General features: G+C 40.2%; 1 protein-coding gene across 3 annotated transcripts in view; it reads right to left on the bottom strand.

Moving 5' to 3' along the window:
• RERG (RAS like estrogen regulated growth inhibitor) overlaps nucleotides 1-15,672 on the bottom strand; it is a 91,318-nt gene that overhangs the window by 74,238 nt on the left and 1,408 nt on the right. For 2 of the 3 annotated variants that reach the window (XM_006192104.3, XM_006192103.3), the window contains exon 2: nucleotides 13,419-13,575. In XM_006192104.3, the coding sequence (XP_006192166.1) occupies nucleotides 13,419-13,479 (61 nt within the window). In that variant the 5' untranslated portion in view covers nucleotides 13,480-13,575. Of the gene's footprint in view, nucleotides 1-8,031; nucleotides 8,152-13,418; nucleotides 13,576-15,672 lie in introns of those variants that run through there. The other variant, XM_032473479.1, reaches the window with a different exon arrangement.

Here is a 15,672-nt window from a genome sequence, read left to right as displayed (position 1 = left end):
CAATCCTACCCAATCTGCCCTCATGAAATGTTTGAAGCCTCCTGGCATTTTGCCCTGTGTAGGAGCCTGATTCTTCCAGCTACTTGGTTCACAAGAACATCTTGTATTTCAGCAAAGGAAAAAAACATCCTCCTATTGTGATAAATAATAAAGAAAATCTCTGCAGTCCAATATTTTTAACACATCCCATCATTTAAAATTTTTGACTTGATGATATATCTTTTTTAATATTGACATCTAGGACTTTGACATTTTAAAATAGCTTCTGAGTTTTGCTTTTGGGGCTTTTCCAGGTCAAATTATTCATGTATCCTCCCTTTCCGCTCCACATTTTTCACATATTACATGTTGAGCTCCTCCATCTTTCTTTACAACTTCCATCCTCCCCCTTCAACACCTCCTTCACATACTGCTGCTCCTCAAAAGCCCAATAAGAGGTTTTAGCATGAAATCATAGGCAGAATTTGGACTAGAAATATTATTTTAAAAACGGAGCTACAGAACACTGTAATAGAAGGCTCTAAGATCTCTTGGTAGTCTCATCATAGTTCTCTCTGTTTTGGTGCCTCATTTTTCTCTAGTGATGGTTCAAGTGAAGTAAAATACTTTTTGTAGGTATTGATTAATATAAATGAATATTCCTAAGTAACAGGGGAAGAGAAGACAAGAGAAGGAAAGGGGAGGAAGGCACTTGCCTTCAACTTCAACTTCAGCACTGCCAACTCTGCACTGCATTTTGTAAGAAATTTTGAGAGTGCTGTGGATCAAAGCACAGACACCGGAGGCAAAGGGCCTGGGTTTGAATCCCACTTCTGCTGGAGTTCCATCTCTACCTGTCTGACTCTGGGCAAGTGATTTACTTACTCTTCGTGCTCCTCAGCTGTAAAGTACTGGACAACAGTAGGGCCAGTTCATAAAGAAGTCGTGATGATTATATGGGCTCATATGTGTCAAGTCCTATAACGGAAGTTGGCCTGTAGTCAACGCTGTAAGCGTTAGCTAATCATCATGATTGCTGGTTATTACCAGATCTCATTTGGTTTGGGTGCATAACAGCCCTAATATAAGATGATTATTATCACGTGAACGTTACTGAAAACAAAACGGGTGTACACCAAAGTTAAGTAAGCTGACCACACACACAGTGAATAAATGGCCTCTCAGGCTTCAAACCCACGTTCCTGCTACTGGAAGGAAACGGGACTGGCGAGCTGGCTCTGGGGAGCTTTAAAAGGGCGTCTCCTGCAACTGAATCAGCAGGATCTCCAAAGCTCTTCTCCCTCCCTCAGCGTCATTTAGTTCTTACCCCTTTCCTGTACCACCTGGTTGTCCTCTTTCCCCTTCTGATTCCAATATTGATGACATATGTGAATTGGTAATGAAGAAAGCATCATAAGTTTGAAAGAGAAGAAATGAGAGGGGATGTTGGTTCACTCCTCACCATCAAAATCCCGCTGAACTTACAGTATTTCAGTCTCACTGCCTCCCTTCAAGGCCTCCCCAAGTACTTCTTATTGATTTCTCTTCCCGCCATTGACTCTTACAGCATTTATGGCCTGAACTAGACGGCTAGCACGCTGCCTTGTGTACAATCCAAGACTCAAAACTGCACGGACCTCAACATGTAAATTTCCAATGGTGAGTAGCTTATCGGATTTCACCGTTTGAAAATTTCATGATAAGATTTATCCTTTCTTGAAGGCTCTCCTTCTGAATCCCTCCCCAGTTGTCTTTTCAAACCAGCCCTGAGCCTGAATTGAGTCAAAAATCAGTCATTCTAAGACCTGTGGCTTAGTTGTATCCATGTCATACAACTGACATTGTGTTCGTGCCAATTTCCTGGTCTTGATACCGTACTGTGGTTACATGAGGTGTGATCACCGGGGTTAGGGGGACACCAGGTGAAGGGTCCACAGGAGCTCTCTGCACTGCCTTTGCAACTCTGGCAATTTTCTAAAAAATATTTCCAGATAAAAATTTGTACAAATCAATTATTGTGCTGGAAACTATCCCTAGCTGATTTCCAGGTGTAAGTCATACATGCCCCACAAAACAGTAAGGTCCCTGAAGAGAAGAACAATTCTGTAGTTCTCTGGACTTCCCCCCCAAACACTGACATTTTATTGGTCATATGGTGGGAGGATGGGAGGATGGAAGAGTTAGGAACATAGCAGGATTTTCATCAATATTTGTAAATTGATGAGTAGGAGACAAAGGAAACCATGGGTTCAGTTTTGGGGACTCAGGGATTTAAATGTATGGTTACTGTGCTCTTGACTTCACCTCTTTTGGAACGCTGCTAGAAAAACAGACTCAAGATATAAAATATTTGAATGGAAAAATATTCCCAGTCATTGGAACCGATAACCATTACTCATCCTACCAAGTGTGGTTGAATCTTCCTTTAAAACATCAGACTCAACATGTGTTGCCAAACGACTAGGAAACTGGCTCAGTTATTAGGGTTAGTTGTAATTTACGAGTTTCCATGCAAAAAGAAGTCAAATATTTTTCAGACAGAGAAATATGTACAATTGTATTCTTACCTTTTTATTTTTGGCTTCACCTCTTAAATTTCTATCCCATGGCAGAAAATAAAAGAGAACTTTAAAAAAATATATTAGGAAAAAACAGGAAATGCATCATTGAGAAAAAGATGTTATCTTTCTACCCCCCCCAAAGTGGAAACTTACGAACTTTTCTCCATATTGCAGTTCTGTCCATACAACTGTTGCATAAGTTTTATAAATGCAACTGTCAGCAAGTAATTTAAAACTATTTTTTCCGAATGTTGCCAAAAGAACAACTATCTTACATTATTTGGCTCTACGTTAGCTTTAACTGACTGATGGAGCATGGTGTTAAAAAGTTTATTTAGGTCAAGTTTATTGGGTTCAGTTCCTATGTGGTCTGCTTAGTTTCTCTCCATAGAATATCTGGTATCATGGTCTTCAGCCAAGTTTAACTCCCAGACCTTTAACCTGTAGTTCAGCCTAACCCCCACCTACAATTGCCAAATAGCTCAAAGTATCCTCTTAAAATCAAAGCTCAGGATGTTAACAGTTTTGAAGCTTACACTGGTTTTTTTTTTTTTTAAATAAAACTTACCCTACTATGAAATGAATGAAAAACTTCTAGTCTTAAGGAACCACAAAAAAACCTCACATTTGCTCTGCCCCAGCAGAGTATTTTTTGGTCACCTAGTCTACTGCCACTAGAATGTGGCTTCATGAGGGCAGAGAGCTTGTCTGATTTATTTACCTTCTGTATTATCAGTACTCATGACACTGCCTGGCACTCAGTGTTTATTACATGCAGCTCACAAAAAGCTACATGCTTTGTCAAAGCTGAAAACACCTATTGCAAATGGAAATTGAGTACTTAGCAAACTTAAACAATGGTTCCCAAAATGTGGTCCCCGGAGTAGCAGCGTCCGTATCGTCTGGGAACGTGTTAGAAATACAAATTCTGTGGCCCTCCTAGAGACCTGCTGAATCAGAACTTCCAGGGATGGGGACCTGGAGCACGTACTTTAACAAGCCCTCCTGGTGATTCTGAGGCATTGGTGTCTCCCGATATAACCCAATGAAGAAAATTCTCCCAAATTCAGCTCTGATCTGCCTCACATAAACTCGGCTATTTCAGTACAGAAGTATGCACACATATTGTGAAATAAGTTTCTGGAAAATGACCTTCTGTATAGAATAGATACTGGGCCCAATAAAAGTTGATCACTGTTAGGCACTTTATACAGCAGAGTGCCTTGAGTCCTAAGACAAGAATGTGAGACAGAAACAAGAAATGTTAAATTAAATATCAAACAAAGGATTATAACTGTAAGGTTTCCTCCCAGACAGCCTTCTTTTATGGCAAATCTAAACAGAACTTATTTAATGAACATGGAAGTAATGTGATATGGTGTTAATGTCCCCACCGAGAGCCAAAGAACTTCGTTTGGCTTCACTAGCTGTAAATTATCCAAAAGACTCACTGCAATTCTTCATCACTTTGTTGAGCCAAATTACACCAAAATGGAAAATTCTATGATTCAATAAGAGCATGAAGGGCCTAAAATGTTCCAAAACCAACATATTTCTAGATGACAGAAAATAAAGAGGGGTGACCACATGCTAGATCCAAAAGGCTCCAGAAGAAGAAATTAAATCTAACAAAGCCATATTTAAGAGGGTAAAAATTAACTTCCACACCTGAATGAAACATACAAACACTCAGGTATAGGTTTGGGAAAATCTGACTTAGCAATAGCATTTTTTTTTTTTTTAAACTTCATTTGCACTAAACTCCCCATGAGACAACACTGTGCCCACTGTTACCCTAAAAGCAACAGTGACCTTAGAATGTCCTAGCAGAAGCAAAGCATCCAGTATCAAAACCACAGCTGTGCTCTGGTCTGGTGTGGGCGATCTACACCTGAAATGTCATTTCCAGGACCCACACTTCATGGAGTGCACCACTGGAGTGGGACGGCAAGGAGGATTCCACAACTAGAAACCATGCTCTCTGCAGAGCAAATGAAATAACTATGAGTAAGCAGGCAATGGAAGAGAAATCTGAGGCCTGGGCTGAGGCAAGCTGGCTGTCTTCAAATACACTGGGGGCTGTTATAAAGAAGAGAGATTTAAAGTGCTCTGTGTAACTCGAAGGGGCTGAAGTCAATGAGTAGAAGCTGATAAAAAGCCTTTGGGTCCAAAGAAGGTAAAGTAACAGACAGGAAGAGTTGTTGTGATAATGCACCAATTTGGCTGGGTTACCATATCCAGTTGTTCAATCAAATATCAACGTAGGAGTTGCTATGAAGATATTCTGTAGATGTGGTTAAGATCTACAATCGGTTGACCTTAAGCAAGGGACATTAGCCTGAATAATGTGGGTGGGCCTCATCCATTTACTGGAAGGCCTTTAGTGCAAAACTGAGGTTTCCCAGAGCGAAAGAAATTCTGCCTCAAGACTGCAGTATTAACTCCTGCCTGAGTTTCCAGCCCACCACCTTTCTCTGCAGATTCCAGTCTTGTCAGCCCCAATACATACATACATACGTATATAAATCATGTGTATTTTCTATTCCATTCTGTTTCTCTGGAGGACTGTAACTGATACAGTTACCTAAGGATAGAACGGTCTATTTCCAGTAAGGCTGAGTTCCTGTCACTGGAAATATTCAAGTGCAGACAAGGAACCCACTTTGGTTACAATAAAGAGACTGCTTAAAATATATGATTACTGATGAAATTATAAAGCATGAATAGACCACATGGTCTAACTCTTATTCATTCTATTGAGGACCCAGTCTGCATCTGCTTGGGGTATATAATGATAAATAGAAACAGCTACCACTCTGGCTTTTTGGAATAGAAGTGAATTCTGTACTACATACAAGCTATTCTAGAACACAAAGTTGGTGATCTACAGATACTTGTTGAATGAATAGTTGAATGAATGAATAAAAATGTAGTGTAAGATTATAGGGAAATATCTAGGTAGATATATTTACATATTTTTTTGAAAATCTTCCCATCAAAAATATCTACATGTTGTAAAGCTTTCATTTTTTAGTAAGGGTAAGTTTTGATTATCAAAAAATTCTATAATAAGCCAGACTTCCTTCTCCAATAAGGCATAAATCCAAATTATTTTCCTAAACGCTCCTCCCTTTTTGACCCCTTTATATACTGATTCTAAAAGAACACCCTGACTCAATGTCTATTTCCTTCACAAATTTGAAAGTGCAAATTTCTTCAGCATAGAATCTACAACCTCTGGAAAGTCTGTAATCTTACATACTCAGTGCAGGAACACTGCCGGCTGACCCCTGGAGTGAGTGGTTTCATCCGGCCTCCAGTGATGGACAGCCAGAGAACTGACTGTACTGCTTTTCCAGACATAAATGTTAAGGAACACAGGGGAAGAACCACCTGAATTTCAATAATGACAGCATGAAAGTATTAGGACCATATGCTAATCACACGTGTAATTTTTCCAAGTACCTTCACAGCCTATTTGACCTGCATCACTGTTAAAATAAAAAAAAAAAGCAAATAAATGTATCGTTTGACAGATAAATAAAAAGAGAGACATAGGTGGGATGAAGAAGTTTCAACCCCAGTCCTTTCAGTCAGTTCAGCTGGGTGCTGTTTTAAATCATTAGATGACACTACAGAACATAGTGCATCATACTCTCTTTTGATAACAACGAAAAATGTATTCTTTAGCAGAAGATGATTCATCAGTCTTCTTACACTTGATCCAAAGCTAAAAGAAATGGAGCAGTACATTACAGGGGAGCTTTCCTATACATACAGGTTGTTGAGAATCTCGGCTGTATGGATTGGCTACACACCCAGGACTCCCAAGGGACTTTATCATGCATTGGTAATTCATTGATTACTGGAAATTTCTTATAAAAATAGAATTCATTAGGGTTTTTTTTATATGCAAAGTTCATATTACAAATGATCATTTTGTTTCCTAACATAAAGTGTTTGAAAGGATGTGAAAAAGAACAGGTTGATTACAAAATGAGAAACATTTAGTGGCGAAGTTGCAAAAGCCTTGCACAGTCAGCAACTTGGATTCTAGCCTTGCCTATGGCTCCAAGAAGCTGGGTGATCTAGGTGAGAATCTCTCTCATATATATATATTTCTCATACATATGTATAGGAGTTTTACATATTTGCTTATCCCAGGCTGAAATCACCTATTTCAGACTGCCTTGTCTTAATATAGCTTCTTTCATTTTTAATGGCATGGAAGAAATTATGCCTGTTTCTCTGAAACCACATTAATTCTCAAAGGCAGCTGTAGCAACAGGGATGCGTTTGCACTGGAATTTTGGCTTCAAGGCCGGTACCACCTTGAAAATTTGGCTGATTTCCCCAAACCCATAAGTTGGAGAAATACCAGTAATAAAAAGGGGAATTACAAGGATGATTTACAACTTTCTTCACTCCCTTCTCTCACAGTCAGTCTTTGTCAGTTGCCAAGAAAACAAGTCAAGATCAAAATGGAACCAGTTGGTGACTGATAATTAACTGCAGGGAAATAGTTCCATGAATAAATTAGCCATCAGCTAAAAATAAAGGACAATTGAATTTTAATAATGTATTTCAATAGAAAAGAAGCAGGGACAGAGACATGGCCTTTTGGCTTTGAAAAATGGTTCTTGATTTTGTTTTGTCTTGTTTTCCAGTATTGTTTCCTTCCTAATTATATTTATCTTAAGAGGAAAGCTTAAGAATTTGTCACTGTCAACCTACAAAATGTTTACCCACCAATAAACAACCAATTCTGATGATTTTTTTTCCTTGCATTTTCTTTCTTTCCTTCTCTTTTCTTTTCCTGAGCCTTCACAAGCACCATTCCTCATCTTTGCTTTACTTTCTGGGCATGCAAGAAAGGTCAGCATGCCTTAAGCCTTGCACAGAAGTCTGACGTTTGCACATAACCATAGGTATACACCTGCAATTTGAAAACACCCTTTTATTCTTCTTGGGGTGAAGGAATGAAGTGAAAATCAATTCCTTTTGGCTGTTTACCTCTTTTTGCTTTTCTATTTTTGCAGGTGAGGAAGGTATAAACACTTGAAAGCCACAGGGAACCCATCACCATATTTACCACAAGAAAACAGCTATATTTCCAGCCCCATCCAAACCTGTCTCAATGCCTCCTTCCTCCCTTTGGCCCAATCCATTAAAACACAATTATTTCTTTAACCACCAACTATGCAAGGAACCAATGGGCCTCGTTTCCAGTAATCTTTAAATTTCAGCGACAACCTAGGAAAGGCTTTTTCACACACACGCTCGCACACTTGTTTCCAGGAGCTGTGGATGTTCTGCAATCACCCAAAACACAATCTGCCCCTCTTACCTAAACAAATATTTAAAGAAAATTTCCCATTAAGGTTATACTGTGTAATCTTAGAACAAGAATAAACAAGAACGTGAAGAGCTGACTGGCACCTTAAGTAGGTAAAAAGCGAGGTCCAGGACCACTGTCAGAGCTCACACTCACGTGATGCACAAGCGGAGGCTACTTCCTCTGCTCGTGGTCCTGAAGCTGGACCCGAAGCCCGGGTGTTACTGGAGCCACAGATCGACTTGCTATATCTTCCTGAAGACTCCATTTCAGTCACTAATTTTGGGAGAAAATCATTTTATATTCAAACAAACAAATATACTATGGGTTAGCATTAAATTTTGCCTGTATTGTATATAATTTATAAAACATGCAAAAAAGAATTACATGATTGTGATGAGATGCTTACATGCCCCAAATTCCCTAGATCTTTCTCCTCCTTCTTTTAGAAGTACTTTGAAAACGATGTTTAGGAAGCATCATACACGTACACCATTGAGAACGAATGAAGGGAATGGACTGGTACACAGCTACCTGGGTAAAGAAAAAGTTCTAAAATACAAAGGTTAGCTTTACAGCATACCTAAGACGCTATACCTAAGACGCTATTACTATTTTTATTTAATATATGTGAGATCTTGTAAACATATCTCAGCCATAAAAGACACATAGATGTTAAAGCATGCTTACTGGAAAAGCCATATGTATTTATTTTCAAACATATTTTATTTATTTATTATTATTTTAATTTTTTTTTATTTTGGAGGGAGGAGGTAATTAGGTTTATTTATTTTTAGAGGAGGTACTGGGGATTGAATCCAGGACCTCGTGCACGCTAAGCATGTGCACTACCGCTTCAGCTATACTCTCCCCCTGAAAAGTCACATTTAAAATCAGAATTGTCCCTGTCCTAGTTGAAAATAAAACGAAAAAATCCTTTCAAAACCTTTTATAATTGAGAGAGAGAGAGGGGAAAGCAAACAAGAACAAGAAAAAGGAAGAAAAAAGAGCCCTCTTTGTGCCAAGGGAAATGATATCACATGCTTGTTTGTGTTTGGCACCCAACTTCTAGCCCAGCAACCTGAGTCTATGAACTTAAGCCTTCATGGGTGAGTGCATCAATTGGTTTTTGAGTCAGAGGATAGCATTACTCAATTAACTTTGAGACCAGCCCTTTCAAGAAATACATTTAGCTACGGCACACAATATTTCAATTCTAAAATGAGAATGTCAACTGTGAAAGGAAATTTAAAATTTCAGCTGTTTTTTTCTCTTAGCTCCTCCCACACTTACTACCGATGTGAAAATGTGAATTCAGGAAGCATTTAGATAAGCAGGGTGTGCATTCTAGGTTTTATGGCAGGCCTTTTTGCTTTAGTTACTTGGAGCCGGTCACATTAGAGGCTGATGCACAGGAATAATGCCTTGTTATTACTGGCTGCTTTGCCCTTGGTCAACAAAGGTAAACGTTCACTCTGCTGGAGCAAGAGAAGACAAAGAGGCTGGGAAAGCTTGGCTCTATAGTGTGCAGAATCCACAGTGCTCACCACGCTAAACCAGCAAGCTCGCTAAGCCAGGAAGCTCACTTGAAGGCAGAACCCCAAGAACGGCCAAAACTAGGCAGAAGGAAGAAGAATGCTCTCAATATAGAAGACGCTGTGCACCCTGCAGTCCACACACACACACACAGACTCCACACTTCTTGTAATTAACACGTTATTAACTTCTGCCTGGGCAGACACTTCTGATGTCAACTTGTCAACCAAAGATTTCTGGTTAACGTTACATTCTGTTTTAAACATCGGGGGCTTATCTATTACCCCAGCTGGGGAAGCCATCTACCGCATACCAGAAGCACTTTCAAATTTAAGGTGTGTTAATTTATTGATGGCACCAAAGTATTTCTGGTTGTTTTTCCAAGATTTCTAAGATACAAGCCAGCAGAAGTATTGTTATGATCATCAGTGGTCAAGCTGTAACTGACATTAACCAGACTTTGGATTTAAGAGAAAGACAAACAGAGAACGTGTGTGTGTGTGTGTGTGTGTGTGTTTAGGGTGTGCTTATTGGTGATACGGAGTTTTTTTTCTTGTAAGTTTTCTGACTTTTACTGAAAACGCAAATACCCACTTGAATGTGACTATATCTTTGTATGTTTTCCCTAGAGAACTTACAAATTAAAAAGGACATATCTTGAAAAATTACAATAATATAAGCTAATACTTGAGCACTTACTATGTGCCTTGGAGCTATTTTAAAACAGTTGCATGTAATAACTCATTCAATCCCAACACCAACTCTTTGAGATAGGCACTATTATATTCTTTGTAGAAGTGCGGAAATTGAGGATTTAAGTGTCTTGTCAAAGTTGCCAAGTTCACACAGCTGATAAAGCGTAGAACAGGGAGTCAGAGCTAACAGTGTGACCCCAGGGCTCCTGTTCTTGACTCCAGGGCATCCTGCCCTCTGTTAGTTAGCAAAGGACAATATGGTATTATTTACCTCAAATTCCAATTTAGTCTTGAGTGTGAGGAAAAGTAGATTAACAAAGTAACACTTGCAGCCTCTGAAGCAATTCGCACACACATACCCAGGTTCAGATCAGAGATGCTCAGTTTCTACCGCTTCAAAGCCACAAGCTGCCGCCCCCTTCCCAGGAATACCTCTCCTGCTGGGCGTTCGAAGAGAAATGGATTGTTCAAGCCCACAGGAAGATCATGACCATTTTGGGGAGGCATGTGAGTGAGTAAGGAGCTGGAGCCACATGCCAACAGGTATAATTCCTTGCAGACTTAAAAAAACAAAAGTCACTTATAAGACAGATAACAATCTGTACAACAGGAAGGCAAATGTGGGAGACAATGAGAAAATGATGTATCTGTATGAATAAAGAACTAGAATAAACATGAGTTCAATACTGCTAAGGTCTGGTTTCAAAGTTGATAGATTTGAAGTACTCTGTGGCTGTTCTCACTGAGCTATGGGAAAAGGTCTCCAGACTGTCTCCCACGCAGAAGTCAGACTGGTACTACTTTGTAAATGTGAGGTGTGGTTACATGGTCTCAGGCAAACAGTCTGATGTTGAAATAGGAAAACACAGTCTGTCTACAGATGACAGAGAGAAAGGAAATTGTTTAAAGGCGTGTAGTCTACGCTGTTGTTTTCACCTAAATGAAAATAAACACACGTGGTAGAATGTATGGAAGGTGAATAAAGAAGCCAGTCCAAAGAAGATTCGTTCATCAAGAATCACAGGGTTTTAGAAGCTGGAAAGGTCTTCCTTAATGATCAAGTTCAACTTCTGCATTTCCCATAGATTAAAATCAAGGTCAGCAGAACTTAGACTCTGTGGGTAGGTCTTATCTTCGGCTCTGGGTGTGAGGACTCACCTCTAGGGAGAGTAGATGGAGTGAGAAGACAAGAGGATGGTATGCAGAACTCGGGGAGCCCTGATGTTTGAGAGGTGGGCCAATAGAAAGCAACCCATGAAGACGACTGCTTAGGGTCAATGGAGAGGTGGTAGGAAAGCCAAGGAGTGTGATGTCACGGGAGCCTGGGAAGGAAGGGGTTTTAGGAAAGAGGAAGCGGTTGTGTTGAATGGTCACAAGCCCAGAACTGGGAAATACTCATTGGATTGGTTGGTTATTGATCTGGGGGGACCTGAGCAAGGGCAATTCCAGCAGCATGATCACCATGGAAGACGGCCATGTTTTAAGCCACGAATGGGAGGTTAAAAAAAGTTAAAGACAGTGAGGGCAGAGCCCACGTTCAATAAGCTTAGGGAAAAGAAAAAGATGGATCAGTGGGCAAAGAAATGCTCAAGGGAGAAGGTCAGTAGAGAATGAGAGGAATCATTGGAACAATCATTGAAATAATTTGGGGGAAGACAAAAGAAACCGAGGTCTAAGCTCAGGCTGATGGACCAACCTTGAGAGAAGGAGATATCCAGCTGGCTCTGAGCTCCTACAGAGGGAAAGGGCGGGTCTACAGTGCCTACAGCCAAGTGGCTCTGTCAACAGAATTTTTATTTTTATGTTTCACTTTTCAAATCATATAGAGTTTACTTTGGTAAATGATACAAGGTTAAAAATCCTCCGTCCCCTCTTGCCTGTGTTATATTTTGAATGATTGAATTAAACAGCACGCTCGCTCTAGGGGGAGACCCCCTCGCTTGCGAGAACCTTAGAGCAGCTATTGTTGGCAGACAGGCCTCCCACACACTCCCCCGCCCTCACCCTCCACTCATTGGAACAGCTTCCTCATTCTCCAGATCCCTCTACCAGCCACAGAAATTAGGTTCTCACGCCATCAGGAAGCACAGAGGAGGAGGTTAATAGGGAGGAGTTTAATGATCTTCAATCTTGTGAGGACTGTCAGTTTCTTAGCCCTGCCAGCGATCTATTTTGTGTGCTCAGTTTCTGCCAGAGGCCAGAGCAAGCAGCAAGTTGAAGAAAAAGGTGATGGCAGAAAACAGCCCTCTTGAGAAAATCAAAGGAAGAGAGAGAGAGAGAGAGAGAGAGACTCAAAATAGGGAAGGTCTCCTGCTGAGATTATACCAGAGAGCTGGTTCAGAAAGAGAGGATGGTCACGTTAAAAGCTGCTCACGTGTGTTTGCTTGAGATTATGTGGATTATCTGTCACACTGGATGATCCAAACGGGTTTCCCTCCCCAAACACACACCCACGAGGTGTCTGTTTGAGTCCTTTCTTGAGAACCCAAAGCTCAGTGTGCCAAGTCAATTAGGGGTCTATCCTCTAGCAAGAGATCAAAGCAACGTTATCTGACAAGTCATGTTGCCCCGACATTTCAGCAACATCTCCTTAACCTTCTTTAATTATAAAACCTGAGACACCTTTTTCAAATTAGATTAGATACATTTTCGCTTGCACCATTTCGCCCGCCCTTACACTTAAAGGTCTGTCAACCTTAACTCAGGCGTAGAATGAAAAAGCCTCTGGATAACTAATAAAAGCCACAATTTGCTCGTTTAAACTCACCCCAGAGGCGCTGGCAACAGCTCTTGTCTTTCTTGAGGTCATGCACGCCTCAGTGTCCACCAATCGTCCCCAAAATTTAGAAGTTTTGGGTGATAATACAATTCTGTGTCTTGTAAAGATATATTCACTCAGCAAGCATTTATTCAGCACCCAACACATACTTGACATTGAGCCGGTCGCTGAGAATATCAAGATTGATGAGCTATTAAACTGGCCCCTCAGGATCTCGTGGAGAGAAAAAAGCACAAACGTAATTTTTAAAATTTCTACAATCTGATTTCTTTGGAGGTTTCACATCCTTCCTCAGAACACCATGACCCATGCTGTACCCACTGCCTCATGCATTACCAGCAGAGCTACTTTACCTTAAAGAAGAAAAAGAGGACGTAAAATCTGGTTACACAAAATGAAAATTCTAGCTAAAGAGAAAGAGGCTTTATCTAGAAGAACAACACAGGAGACCACCCTCCGCTCAGTCGGTCAGTAACAGAGCACAGTAGCAAAGACACACAAACACACTACAGCAACCAGCACAAAAATCTTACCTGACTTGCCCACGCCTGCTCTTCCAAATATTGCCAGTTTGACCTCTGCACTTTTAGCCATGCCGGGTGTTGGCAGACAGTTCACTGTGGTTCAAATTAAAGAGCTGAGAAGATCTTTTTTGGTCCCAGTCTGTGGATTCACCATATCATTGTAAATCTGCAAACAGTAGAGATTTGGGAATTCATAAATGACCGGAGAACGAGGGTCCTGTCTGTTAAGCATCCCCTATATGCCAGCACCTTTCACTGGATCAGCATCTTCTCTGGAGATCTTCACCATCGTTCTGTGAGAAGGCTGGAGCAGTTTACTGTAAACCATTCAACTAATAAATGATAGATCCAGGCAGGACTTGCACTTAGATCTGTTTGGTTCTAAAACATACACATTTTTACACAAGATAGCATTTTCAAAAGTACTTCCTCAAAGAACGGGGTTTTTGCCAGTATTCGATAAAAAACACTTGAAGTATATGAATGCATGTATTTACCACGTGTCTGTAAACATCCAGCAGACACACACACGATGGACAGATTCACATTTGGGTGGCTATTTCCCTTTGGGCTGAATGGTAAACATTCATATTAGCCAACATCACTGTAACACTGTTGCATTTCACACTGCATCACATGGTCAAGTCATGTGACAGATAACTTTGTTCCAGGGATTGACTTACAAAGTGTAGATTATATTTTTCTATTTTTCTGGGCACAATGCCCTCGTACACAAAAGATAAATGCCACGTGCTGACTTCTGATTCCTTTTCTATGACAGCATCAGGTAAATTATTTATGATACTGTCCTAACACTTGGGAAATGACATTATGTACAATGTAAGCACGTTTTATATAAATGGATGCTTTGGGTTTGACATCGAGGTTGTTAGTACCATGGAAATATAAAGTTGGAAAGAGCCTTGGGGTCAATGAAAAAAATCCCCCAGCCATCACAGGAATCCTTCCTTATGATCAGACAACTATCTAACAGCCATCCTGTGTCCAATTTACCACTTCCAGGTATGGAGGGAGGAAGGGCATTAAGTCAACTTTTTCTTTTCTTTCACTCAAAGCCCTTCAAGCAGCCTAGCAGCTACTGGGAAACTTTGCCCCATCTCAGACGTGTACTTTCTAGGAAAACGAGACCCCACATCTCCCCTTGTTCTTCCCGGGACGTCTGTTCTTGTTTATGTTTGTCTGACCCTCACCTTCCCTCTTCACCATCCCTAGCTCTCTCCTCCTGCACTTGCCATTTCGATCACTCTAAAAACGTGGCATCCACTACCTTCGCCCCTTGAGATGCGACCTGACAAATGACCCAGCAAAAGTTCCCTGAGATTCTTCCTCTTCTTTATCCGGGCACTGCGGTTGCATTTTGGTGCAGTCACTCACATCAAGGCTCACATCGTCCACATGATTCTGAACTTCTGTGGTCAATGTGTCCGAGCTAAACACAAGACTTCACTTTCAAGTCTCTATCTGGGCTGTTTCCACCAGTGTTTTGGCATGTACAAATTTTTTTTAAAGAGCTTCTCCAGAGAAAGGAAAGAGTAAATGTCCTTCTGAGAAAGCATTTCTACCAAGACATTAACATGTAATTGCTTCCTTCGTTAGACATCTAAGCCATCCACTCGTGCCTCACAAGTTTTGGTGAAGAAGGAAGATTTCCAAATGCCAAAGCTTCATCTAAAGGACGAAAAGACAACATTAACATTGGCTGCTGTTTATCTCACCCTCAATAATGAAAAAAATACTTAGTGACCATTAATAGTACAAAACCCAGAAGCTTTAACATCTGTAATTTGTCCAGTCCCACACTTTTGGCTAAAGATAAAAGAATTCATTATTTGTCATTTTATACACATTCATTAAAAAAAAAAGTCTCTGCTTAAGGTTCCGTGCTTCATCGTGGAAGCATAATCTATTAAGATATATTCACTAAATAAAGTCCACATAAGAATTGCAAGCATTCCTTTGATACATAGAACATTCAAGTGTCTGGAACTCGTGTAAACAACAATTTGTTATTTCATGCAAAACCGTTCATTCCCATGCACATAAAATCCAAATAATTTACTAGCTGATTTATGCTTCATGGAAGTAGCTATCATATTAAAAAAAATTGTTAAGTCACATTTTTTCAGTAACTCCTAAATGACCTCAGAGGCACAGGAATTTCACATAAGAAAGAGAAATTGTGTGGGTTAAATTTTTCATATATAATCTAATAAAGACACAGCTTGTTATTGTCAATCTTACG

This window comes from Camelus ferus, chromosome 34, assembly GCF_009834535.1.
Source record: "Camelus ferus isolate YT-003-E chromosome 34, BCGSAC_Cfer_1.0, whole genome shotgun sequence".
NCBI classification, from domain to species: Eukaryota; Metazoa; Chordata; class Mammalia; order Artiodactyla; family Camelidae; genus Camelus; species Camelus ferus.
This window is presented reverse-complemented; position numbering and strand designations above follow the sequence as displayed.